The following is a 13,663-nucleotide window of genomic DNA, read 5'->3' as shown; positions in this document are numbered from 1 at the left end:
GCTAATACTTACCTACAACATAGGTACTTTCCAGAAAAACGTAGCAAGGAAGGGCAGAAATTCTGATGGGTCATATGAATTTATTTCATCGAGGAATTAATTCATGTGAAATGTTGGGTTAGCCAGAAAGTTCTCCCCCCGCCCCCCCAGCTAAGATGGCTCTAGTCGCGCTTAGTTGTCTTTAACTTCATTCGAAACAATTTTGTTAGAGTGTATTGTGACAGCTGTCATCAGTGTGCATTTAAAAAAACATCAAAATTGGTGAATTTTTGTGTAGCCTTTTTAATATTGAAGATGGAAGAAAATACGCAATATATTTGGCATTTTATGCTTTATTATTTCAAGAAAGGTGAAAACGCAACTGAAACACAAAAAATTTGTTCAGTGTGTGGAGAAGTTGCTGTGACTGATCGAGTGTGTCAGAAGTGGTTTGTGAAGTGTCGTGCTGGCGATTTCTTGCTGGATGATGCTCCACGTTTGGGTGGACCAGTTGAAGTTGATAGCAATCAAATCAAGGCATTAAGTGAGAACAATCAACATTATACCACGTGGGAACTAGCTGACATACTTCAATAAAGTTATTGATGAAAAATGTCTTTTATGGAAAAAACCAACGGACTTTTTGCCCGTATTTGCCCAGTATTTTCTAAGCAACAGCATGTTATAATAGAAAAGTATGCATTTTGACCTGGGGTTAAGTAGTCATTTTGTGATCTTGGTAAATTAGTGAACTTCTCTGATGTCAGGATTAAAGAGGAATCCAAAATAATACAACTATGGGATCTAGAAAGATGCCCAGTGATTGATTCCCACTTACTCCTTTATGTTGAAGGAGTGTGCGTATGTTGCCTGTATTACAGACAGCTTTAACTCACTTCACTGATAGAGGCTGCTGGTACCCTCTTCCCTTTGTTTCATGGCTGTTACCTTCTACTTTCTTCTGTGCAAATCTTTGTTTTACATTTTCTTTCATACTACTGCTGCTACTTGCTTAATACTGCTGCTAGTCTTTTGTTGTCTTTTATTTAATTGAATTTATAATCCAAGTCTATTCAAGATTGTGTAGGGTTCTAAAAATACTGGATCCCAGAATTTATCTTGTATGTCAAGAAAAGTATTATGAGATTTCTTTACGGACTTCTTCCCAAGTAAATTTCACTTTTTTAACTTTCTCAGTTACAACTTTTTGAACATCATTGCAATTAAAAAAAAATTGTTCTGTGAAAGGTAGGTGCTGCTCAAATAGAATAATAAAGCAGCCTTTGTTTTCTATTTTTCCTGAGTTTTCTTTGAATTTAATAGGGATGTAGAGGAGCTGATGCCACCCCTGTTAATAATGACTGAAATTCGTCAGGGAACTTACCAGAACTAATCCTTTCTTTTAACTCTGGTGGGAAATAGTAGTCCTCTCTGATTACTGGGCAGCTCATTGCAATAATACAATACCTAGTGGGAAATGCCAGACACTTCCAAATGGAGGCCATTCTGAATAGCTTGCTTATATTAATTAGCGCTACAAGTTTTTTCTAGTTCTTTGAAAGACAGGAAACAGTTTCAAACTAGAGAATTTTAGTCCATTCTCTAAATATTTTGACTGTGTTTTCTATTAAAGAGGGGCAGGTATTTGGGGCAGCAGTTGAATTCCTGACCTTTTGGGCATAGAGCCAGCACTACCCAGGTATCAGGGCTAAGAGAAACTGGCAGCTCTCTCCCCTATGGAAAAATGGTGCTATTATGAGACATCTCAGAGTGCTTTTCCCACCTAGGATGCAGACGTGTTCTATCTATTACATTATAGTTAATAGGTCTTTATAAAATTAGCAGCAGGTTGGTTCCCAGGCAATCTCTCAGATTTCAGTCCTTCGGGGAAAATAATTTGAAATGAGCATATTGGCTGAATGAATCAACTCAGGAACCCACATGTCATTTCAGAAAATGCTGGACCATTTGTGCTTCTCTTATGCTTAGATTCCTGTGTAAGCAATAGGAATAGATGCTAGATATTTTTTGGCTAGAAACCTATCGAGTTCTAGGTGTTTGAGTAGAGGGAGATTGTCTTAGGGGTCCTACTGAGATTTATATATTAAAATTCCTTAGTCTTTACCATTATTTGCATAGTAAAAGGGAACCTTCATCAGATCTGGTTTGGAGTAAAGTGATATTCACTGACACCATTCTTCGATACTCTTGCCCCAAATATTTTATGTAAAGAGAATTTCAGTTCAAATGGGATGAGGCCTGGGTGAGGTGACAAGATTCTACCTAGGGAGATGGGGGTAGTGTCACCAGTTGAAGTGAATCTCTCATCTGAATGGTGTGGGGCTTCTGAGCAGAGGTGGCATTGGTGGTGGGTAACTGCTCTTTCTCTGTCCCATGCATGGTTTGTAAACAGTCAAATCAGGTTCCTTATCTCCTGGAGTGTTAACAACAAAGACTATCTAATGGAAGTCAAATGGAGAGTAGTAGTGTGTCAAGGGATTTGAAGACTAGCCTTGAAACAACACCTTAATTGCCTGGGGACCACCACTTTCATGCATCTTGAAGTTCCACTGTTTCCAGGCCACCATTGTTTCTGATGATATGTGAATGGATTTTCAAATCTTTGTTTCCCTCTGTGTAATGTGTTGTTTTTCTCTGGTTGCTTTCAAGAATTTTTTTCCTTATGTTTGGTTTTTAGCAATGTGAATATGATGTGTCTTAGCATGGTTCTCTTTGGTTTTTATTCTGATTGGGGTGCACTAAGCTTCTTGAATCTGTCAATTTGTGTTTCTCATATTTAGGGAAAATTTTATTTTTTTAGATTTATTAAGTATTATTTATTTAGGTTATTTTTTTCTTCCCCATTCTTTTCCTCCTCTCCTTTGGGGACTCCATTATATATATACATGACATTTTGATGTTGTCCCCCAGTTCTCAGAGGCTCTATTCATTTCTTTAAAATATTTTTTCTCTTTTTCAGTTTTTTTTTAAAGCATTTTTTTTTATTTGAGAGAGAAACAAAGGGAGAGAGAGAAACATCGATTTGTTGTTCCGCCTATTTATTCATTCATTGGTTGACTCTTGTACGTGCCCTGACCAGAGATCGAACCCGCAACCTTGGCATTGGTGTATCAGTATAATGCTCTAACCAACTGAGCTACCTGGCCAGGGCTCTTTTTCAGTTTTGATGATTTCTTTTAATCAACAGTGACTTTTGTGTCCACTGTTAATCTAGTCAATTAAAATAGTCCAGTAAGTTGTAAATGTCAGGTACTGTATTTTCCAGTTCCCAAATTTCCATGCTTTTAAAATAATAGTTTGTTTTTCTGCTGAGATTTCCTTTTTTTTCCATTCTGAGTATACTTTACTTCATTGAGCATATTTAATGATAGCTACTTTAACATCTTCGTCTACGTTAACAACTAATTTTAATATGTGGGTTACTTGGGTATTTGTTTTAATTGACTTTTTTTCTCGAGGTCTGGGTCATTTTTCTGGTTATTTGTACATCAAACAACTTTATATCAAACCCTACACATTATGAATGTTATGTTGTGAAGACTTTGGATTTTGTTTTATGTCTCTGAAAAATATTAATATTTTAATTTTAGTAGGCAATTAATTTAGACTTCAGCTGCTCTGCTTACTAACAGCACCAAGCACACCTGGTCTAGGTGAGCCAGAGACTGGGCAGTTTGTACACAGTTGGAGCTCCTTCTGTCTGGCGCTCTCCTTTCTGGAATCTACTTTCTTCCAGGGGCTGTGGTTGCCCCAAACTCTTCCCTCTTATATTCTTTAGACTACAAAGACTTGTTCTGCTTGGTGACAACTCTGGCCTATTCTCAGGGTAAAAGTAATAGTGATTCTCCCCAGGTTGGTAATTTCTTCCTAAATTTCAGCTCCCCTTTATATAATTTGCCACCTCTGTTCACTGTTTAGTACCTTCAGGTAATTGTTTTTTTTGGTATTTTTTTCCAGAATTTGGCATTAGCATCTGTAGGAGGATTGCGTCTGGTAGGAGCTTATCTCTCATTGAGTCTTGGTCCCATCCAAAGTTTTGCTTCAAGTTACTACTTTATTCTTACCAGCTAACACGTCTTCCACACTGTGCTTGGTATTCTGGAAAATAGTCACAAATAGAGTGACCTTGTGGAAACAAGAACATCAGAATCTGTCCTCTTAGAGTTTTAGAACTTGGACTGTATGAAGGGGACATCTTTCAGTTACTAACAGCGTAGTCCTGCTCGCTCAGGAAATTGCTTATCTTCACACTGTGTACTCGTTTCTCAGTTTTGTGACAGCCAGTCCCTTGATTCTCAATTTTTATTTCTTTTCTGCATAGAGGTTACAGCTGATTTACACAGGGTCTGGGAAGGCCTCTTTGAGGAGGTGCCATTTGAACAGAAGTTTGAAGTGAGAGAATGGGCCATATAAATGCTGGAGAGCAAACAGCGAATGGCAAGTGCAAGAAGCCTGTGTTCAAGACATGGCAGGAATACCCAGTGTGCCCAGGGTAGAGTGATTGAGGGGACAGTTTGAGAGAAGGGTGGAGAAAGCAGAGGCCGGCACACATAGGGCCACATAGGCTATGGTAAGGGGTCTAGATTTCATTTGATGTGTGTTAGGGTGACCCTGGAGGGTTTTGTGCAGGCAGTAATAAGACGTGTGTGGGGCTCTGGGGAAAAGAGCAGGAACAGTTCAAAGGCTATTGCATTGACCTAGGTGAGGGGTGCTGGTGGCTTGGATCAGGGTAGTGCTGGTAGAGATGGTGAGTTCAGAGATGAGCAGATCACACCTAGCAGACTCCAAGGTCTCTGTGGAAGTGGTAGGGCCACAGTGCACCATTGTTTTCCAAATGAAAACATTAGATACAAGGTTATTTTTCGCTGCCCTTTTCCCTCCCTTTTGGCCCTTGATGTTAGAGTTTAAAAAGGAAAGTTCGTTTGGAGAACTTAATGTCATGCCAGGGCAGTGATTTTAGTACTGTTTCCGTCGTAGTCTACTGAAGGAGAAAAAAGGAAGACTGAAGAGAAACAGACTACATAGTAAACTTAGTATCATTCATACTCAGGCTTGGGCCTCTGCCAGTTGGGCTGCTAAAAGGCTTTACTTCTGGCTAGGCCTCAGGCAAGAGTGAAGAATTCTAAAGGCTTATTCCTTAGAAAGTTGATAGGTTTTATTTTTTATATGTGTCCACTCTACTTTTAAAAATATTACTTGAATATATCAGATGATAATTTTCTAAAATTGTGATTTTTAAGTAAAGCTAAGAGGAAAAAGCCTTGACCAGTTTCTTGGGTCCAAGATTGTGCAAGGTTTGGTAGACTTGGGTGGGGTGTGGGGTTGTGACAATATTTTACTTAATAGCTTGGTGGCTAATGCTATGACTCTTTTTTTGTTTGAAAATGGGCTCTGTATAAAGTAAAGCTACTATAAATGGGAAATTGATAGCAAAAACTCTAGATGTATAAAGGAATTGCCAAAGTCACATTGCATAAATGATTTACTAATTGCAGCAAATCAGTTCTTTAGGTAATATCTCCCTCTGTTAGTTTACAGGTACTCTTTTTACTAATTCCAAGTTAGGATTCTGGGCTGGAGAATGTTATCACTTTAGATCACTTGACTAGTTAACACCTAAATTAGAACTTAGGTGTTAGGGCTTCTGACTGTGCTTCAGTGGGTAGTTTTCTTTTTTTACTAAATCTGAATTTCTGGGAAGGGCACTGTGTGTGTGTGTGTGTGTGTGTGTGTGTGTGAGTGTGTGTGAGAGAGAGAGAGAGAGAGCGCGCGCGTCTCTCTCTCTGGTATATAGATAGATTGATATACACGTGTACATAAATACCCACATACACGTGTATAAATAAAATGATTACAAGTGAGGAAGAGGTAGTACACCCCCCGTGTTACAGCGGCCCTGGTTTCCGAGCATGTCTGTGTGCTGGGCAGGCGCAGTGTCCTGCGCCCTCAACCAGTGACGGTGGGCCTGGGACGCATGCTGATCTACCTACAGTGTCACAGGGCTCTTGGCAGCTTTTTCTCTTGTAACTTAAGCAGACATAACTTAAAATGTACTGTTTGATTCTGCATTAGACCCAAATCTAAACTAAGTTATAAATGAAAAGCTCTTTCACTGTGTCCCCTTATTCCTTTCCCTTCTGTCTTTGCATTTCCTAACTTTTTGCTCCCACCACTTGATTGAATGAATGAGCCCCTTGAGAAATTAAGAGGTTTTATGCTCCTTTTTCAGTTGTCTTCTCTCTGTGGGTCACCTCTCCACCCAGTCACCTGAAGGTCTGTTTCACACACCTTACAAGTAGGTACATGTGACGATGTTCTTTTACCTGGGGCTCATTTCTTGCCTCCTCAGCTCTATGATGGGTCACCTCTGTAAGTTAGAGGAAAGGGTAGGATGGAAGACAAAAGTCAGCTGTTTACCCAAATTCCTGCATGATAGCTTTCCCGAGGTGGGTTCATTACCATTATGCGTGTGTATGTGTTGTTGGAGACTGAGGCTGAAGTGTTTGGTTGGGCAAAATCTGACCATAAAGAGAAAAAGGACTTTATTAAGTGTATTTAAATTGCTGAAGTTAGTAGGTGGCATTTGTGTTTTTATGGCTTCATATCGTCCACAAAAATTCCTTATTACCTTTCAGGTGTGCCCCACATTTTTGTGTTTTCTGTGTTTGGCCTACTTTTTGACTAGGGTTAATTCACTTAGTCTCTTCATGTCCTATTTTTCTAGCTGACCTAGACCTGCTTATGACTAATCATGAGCTGCTTTCATCAAAGATTTCTTGTTTAGGTAGTTCCTCCACTTGAATCCAGATTCATTATTCTGCTTCACTTGAGCGACTACCACTTACGAAATTGTTGAAATGGTCCTTTGTTCCTTGTTAAGAGCAATAACTACTTACATTTCCATCCCTTAGATATTAAGAGATATTTGTTAACTAATTGGGAATCAGATTTTTCATGGTAGTTAATTTATGATATGAATTGATACTTTGCTAATTAATGTGAATTTGCTGATTCTGCTTGGATTTAGAAGCCAAATGCCATGTTAACATACTAGGAGAAAGGACCCGGGAAGAGTAGTTCTTTTTTTATTCATAAACTCCAGAATCCCTCAAGAACCGAACTGAATGTTAACTGAAGGTACTAATTCTGTTTGGATCCTGGATACACTCGAATGCATTTGCATATGGTAGTGTTCTTGGCTGTGATCAGTGTACCGGTCCGTGTTGATGGGAAGACAGGTGCAATGAGAAAGTCAAGGCTTTCGTGAATGATGGTTAAACAGAAGAACTAATGAAGCAGCACTGGCGAGTATTGTATGTGGAACAAGAAAAATTAATTGCTCCTGATTGTTGCAGGTTGATGGAATTTTTTTTTTTTTTTGCTATAGAAAACTCGATTAAATTCTAAGAGGTATCAGTGTATTGAATGCTTATAGTTTTTACTTATAAACTTTCAAGTCTTTATTCCATATTCAAAAATAGAATGAGCAGGGCTGAATCCGATACTGCTTCCTACTCGTTTACTCATTCACTTATGAAACATTTGTTGGACATCTGTATGCCAGGCACTGCGCTCTCTGCATTCTGGTCAATGTTATACCATAGTTAGGTCAATACCTTGAAGAGGAGTCTTCACGTTCACAAGTTACTAAGGTGTCGTCAAAAGGTGTGAACAAATAGCCATCGTTAAGGAAGGCGGACCATGTCTTCATCAGAAACACAGCCACATCAACAAACAATGAGAGTATTCCTAGACACGAACTACTACTCTGGTCGACTCATTTCTTTACCGTTCTGATCTGCCGGTCCTGAAACACTCAGCCACCAGTGCTGATTGGCGTGTCTGCATTACAGATATTTGCGTCTTTTGTCCTTTTAACTTTGGTGCCAGAATGGCTAATGGATGGCTTGCTGATCTTTTTCTAGCCTTTAAGCAGTATAGCGTTGAAGTTAAAACTGTAGGCAGAAAGCTTCCCCCTCACCTTCATTTTAGCGTGTATGTGCAGAGTTCGTGAGGCTGGAAGTCTCTCCGGTTGTGGGGAAGAGGTGACTGTCCTTAACTAATGAACTGCATTTACTCTGGGAAGTTTGCTTTGCTGTCCCCTGGTGGCTGACTAAACCACGATCTCAGCTGTGGTACCTGGGACATTTGGGGCTGGATCCTTCTTTGCTGGGGGGGGGGGCTGTCCTGTGCTTAGTAGGATTTAGCAGCCTTCCTGGCCTCTGCCTGCTAAATGTGAGTAGCTCACTTCCCACCCCGCAACCCCTGACACCAAAAATGTCTGTAGATATTGTCACATGTCTCCTGGCGGGTGGAAACCACTTCTGGCTGAGAACCACTGCTCTAAGTTTTTAAAGCAGACTAACTGACCGCAGTTTCTTGTGAGCTGACCACAAGTAACCGCTGCATGCTGGGCGCTGTGTTTCTGTGAATCTGGAAAGCTTTTTTTTTTTGTTCTGATGGCTGTTGCTTCACTTCCCTAATCCTGAATCTTGCTGTCATCCAGGCCAGATGGGTTGTTCCAGGACAAGCAGAGGTAGTGCTCACACTCTGCTTAATCCTGGAACCCGGAGTAGTTGCTGTTCTTAATGGGCTTTAATAAGCTTGCTCGATGAACTGGATATGAAATATGGGCCAAAACACATTTGGTATTTGACCTTTTGGTCTAAGTCTTCAAAGGACAAGCAGGTCCTCTTGATTTGATTTTCATTGTAAATTGGACAGAAATTTTTGGATACGTTCTAGGCATCACATGATCATTTTAGGTTTTGGTTGCTATTTCTTGTTTTTAGATTAGAATTAGGTTGTTTATAGGATTGTCAGGTTTGGTTGATAAGCAACTTCAGCTTCTGCATACGAGGTGGTTCTGTGTTGATTTAGCAAGAGCTTGCTACTCAGACGCTCACACCTCTAGTGAGTGGTGGAATTGGGGTATGAACTGACTGCAAAGCCAGGCTTTTAAAACCCTCTGTACCAGTGCCTCTGAAAATTTTGTGCACGCAGGAATCACCTGGGGATCTCGTTAAACTGTGTCTCTGACTTCGTAGTTTTGGAGATAGGCCTGCAGGTGTGCATTTTAAGAGTCCCAGGGGATGCCCGCGTTGCTGGTCTTTGAGTCACTCGGAGTCCTGACGCTCTGTGCTCTGTTCCTGGGTTACTAATTTTGCTATAGCCAATTCTCTTGGAAATTAACCCACAAAATTGGTAACCAACAGTGGAATAGTCAAGAATTGAAATTTCTAGTTATTTTTTTCTTCATTTTAAGCTATGTGTATTCACTACTTGATTTTAAGTGTGTGTGTCTTCACAGCTGGAGTTGAGGGGGAACTTTGCTCACCTGAACCTGCAGAATTGCAGTTCTGTATTAAGTGCGTGCTAGGCATGTTGGTAAAGCAAAATGGATGCTGAGAGGGTAGTTTGTTGGGGGCGGTTGAATGAACAGCTGACGTAGTCCATTGATTCTAAGGTGGACGTCGTTTTACATTTTAACCTCCTGAAATTGGGTGCGTCTTAATGATACATGGCCTTTTACCATTGCTGTGGTTGGCTTTTGGCTTCTACTATGTCTGGCCACCCTCCCACTCCCTGGGGAAGGGAGCCTAGTAGCTGCTGCAGTGTGTGCTTGGCTGCCTGCTCCTCCTCTCTCCCCTGGTCCAGGCCTCAGCGCCTTCGTTCCGTGACTGCTGTACCTGAGCCTGGGAGATCTGGGCTGAGGTCAGACGGGCTGAGGGCAAGATGGATTTCTGTGTCTATTGCTTAGCTCTGACGTGTGTTCTGTGTAGTAGCAAATCTATTACAGATCATTCCTTGTCGTGATTTGGGAGGAACTCCTCTGGGGCTGAGGCAAAGTCTTTAAAAGCTCTTTAACAAAGTAAATATCGTAAGTGATAAACTATTGCATGAGTTTTCTTATTTAACAGTATTTTTCTTACTTGATGCTACACAAATTAATCATGCATTTGCCATGGGGCTTTGGTTTAATGAGATTTATAAATGTAAGATTAGCAGAAAAAAAGAGTGATTTGGAGTTAGAAGACAGGATTAAGCCTAGCTTTGCCACTTGCTACTTGTTGGTGTATAAAGTATAAAGTGAAAGGTGGACCAGATGATCTCTGAGGTCTTTCTCCCTCTCGACTCCCTGGATTGTGAGTGTGCTAGAATGATTTAATTGAATTAATTGAAGTAGGATTCTGTTTTAAGAACATAGAAGTGATTAATTTTGACACAGGGCAAGTAGTGGCAGGGAGCCGCTGAGCTGGGTCTCCAGGGAGAGAATAATTTTGGTAGAAAAATAGGAAAAAGAATATTGTAAGTTGTAGAAACAATACTCATGAAGTCATGGAAGTACCTTTGAAGTCATTCATAAACTTTTGACCCCAAATACAATTACATTCATAATGCTAGGTAGAGGTTTTCCTCAGCACAAGCCGAACATTCTGTTGAAAGTAAGATGACCCATCCTGGCTTTTTAGAAAGACCCCTCCTCCAGAAGTTCTCTTTGTTTCTGGTCTCTGAGAATGATAGGACAGTTCCTCACTCGCTGGACTCGTTAGGTACAGAGGCCGTGCAAGTGAGATGGGCTGTCAGAGTCCGGAGGATGCTCGCCCTGGTCTGTCTGAGTGCCGGGGAGCAAGGTGAGAAGCAAAGCTACCGCCCACTTTGTAGTAACCTATGCTAATTTGAGATGTGGCTTAAATACAATTCTAGAGAATTATAATCTAATTCTATTTGGGCACTAATCTTCGTTTTATGAAGAAAATACTGCTTTGCATATACAGGCCACTTTGGGTAGAGATTCTTTGACTTGGGATTTGCTGTGGATGTAGAAACTGTCCGTTTGACTGAGTGTGGGTGCACCGTGGAGGAAACAGCTTCTTTATGTGTGGTCTGTACGGTAGGGAGAAATTGCAAGGGTGAAGTAATTAACCTCAATAGAATAGGCAACCTTTTTTAACAACAAAAAAAATACCCCCCCCCCAAAGAAAGCTTTAAAATTGGTCAGAAATGAGACAGACTGAAGAGATCTCTGAGTTTGATTTTAAATGGTATGAGCACATGGGGGGCCGGGGTGGGTGGGGGGAACCCCAGAGCAGGGACCACCATTTCAGCGCGGTTCTGCCGCCCTGTGTTCTCCGGGGAAGGCGGTTTGTAACCTCCCCAGGCTGTGTTTATCGCACCTGTGAAATGATCCGCAGCTCTGGCTTGTCTCACAAGAAAATCAGTTAGCAAATAAATAAGGCTTAAAATGGAAATCCTCATTCATGTGCTGAATTATATAGCAGTTTTTATTCCTGAAAGTCATGTGCTAGATTTTACAGGTAAGTGGTGGGATAACCAGGCACAATTATTCCGTGAATTTAGCCGCAATCTCTCTTGACCTAAAGGCACTTTCGGTTTGCGTTCTATAGTGCAGCACTGACCCAGAGTGTTCTTCCTTTTCACAGGTGGTGCGTACTGAGAAGAACAGTTTGAATAATCGATTCTTGCCCTGGAACGAAATTGAGACAGAGGCCATCCTGTCTATCGATGATGATGCTCACCTCCGCCATGATGAAATCATGTTTGGGTTTCGGTGAGGAGCTGATTTTGAACCAAGAAACACTTTCATTGGCAAGTGACAGAAAACCAAGTCAAACCTGAATCAGGCAGCCGGATGAACTTCTTGGCTGATAGTAACTGGCTGAGAAATCCCCGGAGGTCGGGAGGGCTAACTTTGGACAGGCTGGATCCAGGGTCTTAGGTGATGTCGGAGAACTCCATTTCTCTTCATGTTGAGGTTCTGTTCCTCTGTGTTGCCTTTGCTTTCATACAGGCTCTCCCTCTGAGTCCAGGGAGATGGAATTCTGTGATGGGGTTACCTGCCTGCCCCTGGTGCAGATCATCCTCTAACCGAAAACCACACGGGCTGAGAGTGGAGGCAGGGGGTAATTTCCTAAAGGAGCTGTGAGGGTTTTGTGTTTAGAGGAATGGGGGTTAAGTCCCAGGCAGGCAGAAGCAACCTGTTGCTGTGTACAGGACAGAGCCAGAAGCCTGGGGCCTGAAGGGTCTGAGAAACAGTGGGGTTGGATGCAAAGATCCAGGAGGGAAAAGAAGGGGAGGAAGAGGTGGTTAGGATGACTGACATTTATTGAACCAGTACTTTGTGCCAGAGACTAGCTGAGCATTTTGGTGTATCTCATTCATCCTCCCAAAACTTGGTGATGTAAGTTGTTGTCATCTCCCTTTATTTAGTAAAGTGAGATCCAAGAGACTAAAACCGTGCAACCAGAAAGTAAGTGGCAGAGCTGGGATTCTAACAGGCTTGTCTGCTCCAAAACTTCCATCCAACCACTAAACTGTGCCCTTTTCTGAAAATCTAGTAGTTCTTATTTGGGCTTAACTATCCCCCTGAGGGAACATTGCAGGGAGGAGGATGGACTGGTGCGCTGGCCCACGGGCAGCGTGTTGCCTGTCCTCTGTGAGATGGCCCTCAAAAACAGGGTCAGCATTTAAAAAGTTTTAAAACAATTTGGCAGTTACTGTGATATCCAAGTGATCATTTATGTTGCAGTTCACTTTTGGGTAACATTTACTGCATTCATACATCCTATAATTCACTCATTTAAATATACCATTCAGTGGTTGTTAGTACGTTTACAAAGTTGTGCAGCCAGCTCCCAGTCTATTTTGGAAATCCTCGCTGTCACCAAAAGAAACCCTGCACCCGTTGGCACTTCCCGCAGCCCCTCTGCTGTGGGCATTTCGTGCAGACGGTACATACACAGGAGCCCCTTTGTTACTGGTTTCCCTCACTTAACACAGTGTTTCCGAGGTTCGTTCGTCGTACAGCGTGTGCGGGCACGTCATGCGCCGTGTGTGGGAATGCAGTTTGCCCGTTTGCCCGTCGGTGCCCGTCTGGGCCGTTTCTGCCCCTTGGCTGTTGTGAATCATGCTGCTGGGACATGCACGTGCAGATTTTTGTGTGAACGTGTTCTTTCCCTTGGACACACACTGAGGGGCAGCATTGCTGGGTCTCATGGTGACTCTTCGTTTACCATTTGGAGGACCCCCCCGGGCTGTTTTCAGAGCCGCTGCACCGTTGTGTGTTGCCATCAGTAGTGTACGAGGGTTCCAGTTTGTCCACGTTCTGGCCCACCCGTGTTTTGTGCTTTTTGTTTATAGCCATCCTACTGGGTGTGAAGGGCATTTCAGTAGAGTTTTGATTTGCATTTTCCTAGTGTAAATAACGTTGAGTGTTTTTTCGTGTGCTTAGTGACCATTTGTGTATCGCTGGAGAAATGTCTGTTCAGATCCTCGGCCCATCGTTACTTGTCTTTTTATTCCTGAGTTGCAAGAGCTCTTTATATACTCTAGACGCACGTCCCTTACCCAAGGTGAGATTCGCAGATATTTTCTCCCATTCTTGGGGTTGTCTTTTCACCTTGATGGCAAAAAGGGGTTTGTTTGTTTTTTTTTTTAATGAAAGTCAGTTTATCTATTTTCTTTGGTTGATTGTGCTTTTGGCGTCACCTTTAAGAAACCATGCAATTCATTTTTTACTGTATCTTACAAAATGTTAATCCAGAATAAGTGGGAGAAAATTACTTCTGTACCACAGCTCGTTGAGAATCACTGGAGTGAGTAGCTTTCCTTGGAGAGCTTGTTCAGATTCAGTGTGGGCCCG

At 41.8% G+C, this 13,663-nt stretch overlaps 1 protein-coding gene across 6 annotated transcripts in view; it reads left to right on the top strand.

The window, feature by feature from the left end:
• EXTL3 (exostosin like glycosyltransferase 3) overlaps positions 1-13,663 on the top strand; it is a 105,726-nt gene that overhangs the window by 73,645 nt on the left and 18,418 nt on the right. For all 6 annotated transcript variants that reach the window (XM_024569164.3, XM_053912124.2, XM_045202746.2 and 3 more), the window contains exon 4: positions 11,445-11,572. In XM_024569164.3, the coding sequence (XP_024424932.2) occupies positions 11,445-11,572 (128 nt within the window). The remainder of the gene's footprint in view (positions 1-11,444; positions 11,573-13,663) is intronic.

The sequence above is a fragment of the Desmodus rotundus genome, chromosome 9 (assembly GCF_022682495.2).
Source record: "Desmodus rotundus isolate HL8 chromosome 9, HLdesRot8A.1, whole genome shotgun sequence".
Taxonomy (NCBI): Eukaryota; Metazoa; Chordata; class Mammalia; order Chiroptera; family Phyllostomidae; genus Desmodus; species Desmodus rotundus.
This window is presented reverse-complemented; position numbering and strand designations above follow the sequence as displayed.